The sequence below is a fragment of the Echinops telfairi genome, unplaced genomic scaffold, assembly GCF_000313985.2.
Source record: "Echinops telfairi isolate 266 unplaced genomic scaffold, ASM31398v2 ScPeMD7_2;HRSCAF=8, whole genome shotgun sequence".
Classification (NCBI taxonomy): domain Eukaryota; kingdom Metazoa; phylum Chordata; class Mammalia; order Afrosoricida; family Tenrecidae; genus Echinops; species Echinops telfairi.
In genome coordinates, this window is record NW_022103898.1 from 11060830 (window position 1) to 11067591 (window position 6762).

The 6762-nt window shown below is 41.2% G+C and overlaps 2 protein-coding genes across 2 annotated transcripts in view; one reads left to right on the forward strand and one right to left on the reverse strand.

Moving 5' to 3' along the window:
• XPNPEP3 (X-prolyl aminopeptidase 3) overlaps positions 1-6762 on the forward strand; it is a 76042-nt gene that overhangs the window by 3759 nt on the left and 65521 nt on the right. The window lies entirely within an intron of this gene.
• DNAJB7 (DnaJ heat shock protein family (Hsp40) member B7) lies at positions 1780-2718 on the reverse strand. The gene has a single exon (XM_013004016.1). The coding sequence runs from the start codon at positions 2716-2718 to the stop codon at positions 1780-1782; it is 939 nt and encodes a 312-aa protein (XP_012859470.1).

Genomic DNA, 6762 nt, shown 5'->3' on the forward strand with positions numbered 1-6762 from the left:
ATTATAATACTCCTTTGCTCAAAAATGCTAGTGACTTCCTATCATATTTACAGAAGTCAAAGTTTAATAGCCAACATTCATACTGTGATCTAGTTGTCCCTGCATAATCCGAACTCCTGCATAATTACCTCTCTGACCTCATCTTGTTCTCTTAATCTGATACTCTGGTTACTGGCTTCTTCAGTGCTCCTCACAGCTAGCCTAGGGACACTGTACTTGCTATTTCTCTTGGAATTCTTTCCCATCAGATTTCTACAACCTCACTTTCCTTAGATTGTTACTCAAATGTAGTAATCACTTGCAGTGGCTACCTTAGGCAGAATTTCCACTCTCCCACCCCAAAGCACATCTCTGCATCCTGCTTTGCTTTTTTCTTTAGCACTTATGGCATATAGACTATATATTACTGTATGTGTGTAATCTGATTTCTAAGCTCGGGGTGAACTAAGACTTTTGCAGACTTGTTCATGACTATCAACAATACTGCTTGGCAAGTAGCAGGTGCTCTGTGTTGGTTGAGTAGAAGAATGAATAAAAATAAAAGGTCTTGAAGCAATAGACCTTGAAAATGAAATTAATAGGCACCAAAGACTTAATTTTGTTCAAATCAAAGTAATTTAGTTTAGGAGAAACAGTATATGTAAACATTTAGTGCAAACCACTTACTCAGTATCTGATTTATATGTAATTCATCAATTTTTCTCTCAAATTAGATCCTAAACTAGAATAGCTTAAGGTAATATCTTAAGGGATGTATTTGTAGCTCTTGTGTACATAAACCAAATCAAACCCAATGTCCTCGTAGTGAACCTATATAACAAGGTGTCTGAACCTGTAAGTATTTACTGGAACAGATAGCCTCATATTTATTCCCCAAAGTGGCTGGTGGGTTTGAACTTCTGACTTTTCAGTTAGTGTACCAATGCTTACTTGACAGTACCCACCAAGGGTCCTTCTTGTGTTTAAAACCCAAACAAAAATAGTTTCTATCTGGAGTGAGTCACTGATGGCTTGCCATATATGATACAGCCATTCTACTCAAATAAATCCAAGTTAAGTCTGTTTTGTCTTTATTTAAAAATGGCATTCGTGCATATTTCAGTTTTTACAGTGCTTTAAGTTATGTCAAGTGATCCTGGAAAAAAATCATACAATAGATAACTATAATCTGAACCTTTGTACATTTTAACCTCCTAATCCTATGAGTAGTTTATATATTTGTAAAATTATTTCATTAGTTAAAAGAAATAAAAACCAAACTAAATTCCTTGTCATTGAGTCCATTCCAACTGCTAGTGAACCCATAGGGTAGAATCTATAGTGTAGAACAGACGCTCTCCTTTGGGTTCCTAGACTGTAAATCTTTATAGGAGCAGACAGCTTCCATTTTCTTCCTTGGAGCAGCTGGCGGATTTGAACTACTGACAGCAGCCCAATTTGTAACCCATCATTATGCCACCAGAGCTCCTTAAAAGAATTAGGTAAGTCTTAAACTCTACAAAAGAAAATTTCTATGATACTAAAGTATTTGGCTTAAAAATTCAGGGAATAAAATGAGTCTTTGCTGTTCTCCAAATTTCTAACATCACCATCACCACAATCTCTTCTTTTTCTGAAATACCTCGTCAAAACGACTGATGTTCAAATGTCTACAATTCTGCTAGCAAAGTTATAAGCAGGACCTTAATATACTATTAAACGTTATCTACAAAAATGATCAAAACACACACATAGTCTTGTTCAAATGTAATGTGAACATAACATGTCTGAAGAGTCTATTTAGCTTTTCCTCTTGGTTGATTTCTTCTTCTTCACCTCTTTGTGCTTCTTCTTTTTCCTCTTACCACCTTCTTTGAAGCCTTCTGAGAAAATGGCGGGATCCCAGCTGCTAGTGACCCAAGGTCCACCTAGTTCATCATTGTCTACAAAAGTATACTGAGGTATATGTTTGGTCCTGTAAGAACTTGAGTATTTGCTGAATGACTCTCCTTTCCAGCCCCATCCTTCAGAAAAGCCCTCTTCTTCTGCCATCCCATTTATCAGGAAGGACCTCAACTCATCATCCTCTTCAACTACTTCTCTTTCTTGCTCATTCTCAATTATTCTCTTTATATTGATATTTCTGCCATCAGCTGTTTGATCTGACCTTGTAAAATATAAGTAGTTGTCCATCCCTCTATCATCAAATGCCATGGAGGAGAATGAAGTAAGGCCCCCATGCCCCAGTGAACTGTATGATACATAGCCTACATCATAAGAAGAAAATTTGCTCCCAAAAGCTGGATATTCACTGAAGGTAGAGGAAAAGGACCCCGCACCTCTGCTTCTGCTCTTCTGGGACTGCTTTGGACTCTTTAAAAGGTCCTCAAGCGAGTCTTCAAAAAACTCAAATGAAAATGGGTCCCTCTGACCAAAAAAATGATTATAGACATCATCTGGCTTACGGATTCTGAAGTCACTCTCGCAAGGCTCATCAAAACGACTTCCACCATCATCGTTTAATCCTTCTTTGCCATATTTATCATAAGTGTCCCGTTTTTCATCATTTGATAACACTTCGTATGCTTCAGCTACTTCTTTAAATCTTCTCTCTGCTTCTTCTTTATTTTCTGGGTTTTTATCAGGGTGCCACTTAAGTGCCACTTTGTGATAAGCCTTCTTAATGTCCTCTGGCGAAGCATATTTCTGTACTCCCAGAACTTCATAGTAGTCCACCATGTTTTAACATATTACTGGAAAGGGGTGCTGTGAGTAGGGAGGACTGGTTTCCTCCCAGCACAGGCCCTGTTGGTGGTGGCAGTAGAGGCAGTGGCTACAGCTAGTTGTTAAGGTTATCACCATGAGCCACTGCTAGGAGACATTAGGATACTGATTATGTGGCAAGCAGACTTACATACATAGGTGTCAGTGAGGGCTCCATTATTGTGTCATTCTGGCCTTAGTTAGGGACTCAACCTTATACATGGACCTAGTCCAGAGTCATACCAGACCATCCTGAATCACCCCCTGACTGTTTCCCCTATATTTTCCCAGCCATCTCAGATAATGTCTCATAAGACAGTGAGTGGACCATGTTGCTGATGGCCACAACATGCCCATTACGTCCTGTGAGGTTATTGGGCCTTGGTAACTGACTCCCTTGTTTTGGTTTAGACAACTGAAAAATTTCTGAACTAAGTTATTAAGTGTAAGTGAGGAATTGGTGGAAAAATGTATTCAGACAACTGATACTGTTTCTTCCTGTTACGTATTTACAGTTTAGTAAAATACAGTTAGTGTTAGAAAGGAGGAAGTACTGGGTAAATCCAGTCCTGGGAGAGACCTCTCTAAGTTAGACTTTGGGAATCAGGGAAGGCTTCCTAGAGGAAGTAGCCAAATAAGCCTTCTGCATGCTAGTGGTGAGTCTGTGCTCAACTAAGGTTTATTACTACTGGAATAGCTGTAGTGAAATTCTTAAATCGCAGTTAATTTTACTTCAGTACATGTTTATATGTACGGTGTGATACACACCTAATTAGATTTGCATAAAAAGGAATCCTGTTCATTCAGTGGGTAAAGCTGCTTGGTGCTTCATGTCTCTGAGCTCTTCTACAGCAGAAGATGTGGCAGTCTGCTTCAGTAATCCTCGGACACCCTCTGGGGCAATTCTACTTTGTCCAGTAGAATCACTGTGAGTCAGAATTGATGGTGTTCATTTTTGAATATTTGCCTGCCATGGAAATAGTAGCAATAATATTGAACATTATTCAGGTACCTTCTTAGAGGGAGACATGGAACTAAGTGATTTCCTGCAGTTTGTTTTTTTTTATAAACATTTTATTAGGGGCTCATACAACTGTTATCGCAATCCATACACACATCAGTTGTGTAAAGCGCATTTATACATCATTCTCAAAACATTTTCTCTCCACTTAAACCCCCAACATTAGGTCCTCATTTTTCCCCTCCCTCCCCACTTCCCCCTCCCTCATGAGCCCTTGAGAGTTTATAAATTGGTATTTTGTCATATCTTGCCCTGTCCGACGTCTCCCTTCACCCACTTTTCTGTTGTCCGTCCCCCAGGGAGGAGGTCACATATAGTTCCTTGTAATCGGTTCCCTCTTTCCTACCCACTCTCCCTATTTCGCCACTCACCCTCTGGAGGTCACATATAGTTCCTTGTAATCGGTTCCCTCTTTCCTACCCACTCTCCCTGTTTCGCCACCTTACCCTCCCTGTTTCGCCACTCACACCACTGGTCTTGTAGGGCTCATCTGCCCTGGACTCCCTGTATTTTCAGTTCCTATCTGTACCAGTGTACATCCTCTGGTCTAGCCAGACTTGCAAGGTTGAATTCGAGTCATGGTAGTGGGAGCGGGGAGGAAACATTTAGGAATTAGAGGAAAGTTGTATTTCTCATCGTTGTTACATCGCACCCTGACAGGCTCATCTCTTCCCCGAGACCCCTCTGCAAGGGGATCTCCAGTGACCTACTAATGGGCTTTGGATCTCCACTCCGAACTCCCCCCATCATTCACTATGGTAAGATTTTTTGTTCTGATGATGCCTTATACCTGATCCCTTCGACACCTCGTGGTTGCTTAGGCTGGTGTGCTTCTTCCATGTGGGCTTTGTTGCTTCTGAGCTTGATGGCCGCTTGATTACCTTCAAGCCTTTAAGACCCCAGACGCTATACTTTTTGATAGCCGGGTACCATCAGCTTTCTTCGCCACATTTGCTTATGCACCCATTTGTCTTCAGTGATCCGTTCCACACCTCGTGATCACACAGGCTGATATGTTGTTCCATGTGGGCTTTGTTGCTTCTGAGCTAGATGGCCGCTTGTTTACCTTCAAACTTTTAAGACCCCAGATGCTATATCTTTTGATAGCAGGGCACCATCAGCTTTCTTCACCACATTTGCTTATTCACCCGCTTTGTCTTCAGCGGTTGTGTCGGGAAGGTGAGCATCATAAACTGCCAATTTACTAGAAGAAAGTATTCTTGCGTTGAGGGAGTACTTGAGTGGAGGCCCAATGTCCTTCTGCTACCTTAATACTAAACCTATAAATGTAGGCTCATAGATCTATTTCCCCATCCTCATATAAATATATTTGCATATGTACATGTCTTTATCTAGACCTCTATAAATGCTCTTTTCCTCCCAGCTCTTTCCTCTTTCCCTTGATTCTCCTCCTGTCCCACTATCATGCTCAGTCCCCACCAGGATTTTAGCACTTCCTCTTTGTTATGTTCCCCTTGATCATGCCCTACCAGGTCTCCCACACCCACCTCACCACCAGTTTGGATCTCTTGTTGTTCCCTTGTCCCTGGGTTTGCTAACACCTCTTCCCTTCCCCCCACCGCCCCCTTTCCCATGTTCCCCCGGAACTGTCAGTCCTGTTGTTTTCTCCTCCAGATTGTTCATCCAGCCTGTCCTATCCAGACAGGCCTTCCTGCAGTTTTTCTTATAATTGTCCCAGCATTCCAGCAGAGTGACTATTTTATGCTCAGAAGGAAACAGCTTCTCAGACTAGGAGGGCTGCCACTGCTTCTGATTGAGCTCACAGTAGAAGATCCTGATCAGAGGAGAACAATGGAGAATGAAATTCAAAATCATGAAAAAGTCCAGAGTTACTGACCGAAACTGGTGGGATCCCTGAGATGATGGCTCTTATTGTTGTTGTTCAGAGTTAGGTTGACTCACAGCAGCCCCATGCATAACAGGGTGACATACTGCCCAGTCTTGCACCATCCCCACCACCCTTGTTATGTTTGAACCCATTGTTGCAGACACTGTAATCCCTCTACTTTACCAAGCATAGTGTCCTTGTCTAGAAAATGGGTTCTACTGATAGCATGTCTAACTTCTCTCATCCTCGCTTTTAAGGAGCATTCTATCTGTACTTCTTCCAAGACAGATTTATTTGTTCATCTGACTCAAGTCTATAGGACTTTAAATATTCTTCGGCAACCACCATAATTCAAATGCATCAGTTCTTCTCCAGTTGGTCTTATTCATTGTTCAACTTTCACATGCGTGTGGGGTAATGGAAAATATCATGGCTTGAGTCGGTGCACCTTAGTCCTCAAAATAGTCTGTGCTCTTCAACATTTTAAAGAGGTCTTGTGCAGCAGATTTCCCTTCTGGCAGTGTATTGTTTGATTTCTTGACTGTTGGTTCCAAGATCATTGATACTGGATCCAAGCAAAATTGTCCTTCAAACCTGGAACTGATCTCTGGGAGGTCATCTTTCATCCAACACTAGACAGGCCTAGAAAATGGACAGTAACACCCCTTGAAAAAAGTGCTTCTCAGAACAATTAATCATAAGAGACTAATAGGGTAGCATTTGCCCAAAATGAAGTTCTAAAGGCAGGAAGGTGGCAAGAAAGATGGACATAGGGAAACCGCGATCCCAGAAAGGAATTGGGAAGTGTTACATTGAGAGAATCGCAACTAATGCCATGATACAACGTGTATAAGTTGTTGAGTGGGAAACATTTGCTGTGTAAATTTTCACATAAATCACAGTAATATATTCCAAATTAGAAAGAACGTCTGAGAAAAAAAGTCATTTGCTTAAGGTATATATATATACTTGAGTATAAGCCGACCTGAATAGCTGCCAAGACACCTAATTTTGCCACAAAAATTGCAATACAAACGTGCTGGAAAAACTCAGCTTGCAGTCAGGGTGCGATGTAACAATGATGAAAAATACAACTTTCCTCTAGTTCCTAAATGTTTCTTCCCCGCTCCCACTACCATGACTCGAATTC

Coding starts and splice junctions, on each gene's coding strand:
- DNAJB7 (XM_013004016.1), bottom strand. CDS start 2,718: ATGGTGGACTACTATGAAGTTCTGGGAGTACAGAAATATGCTTCGCCA.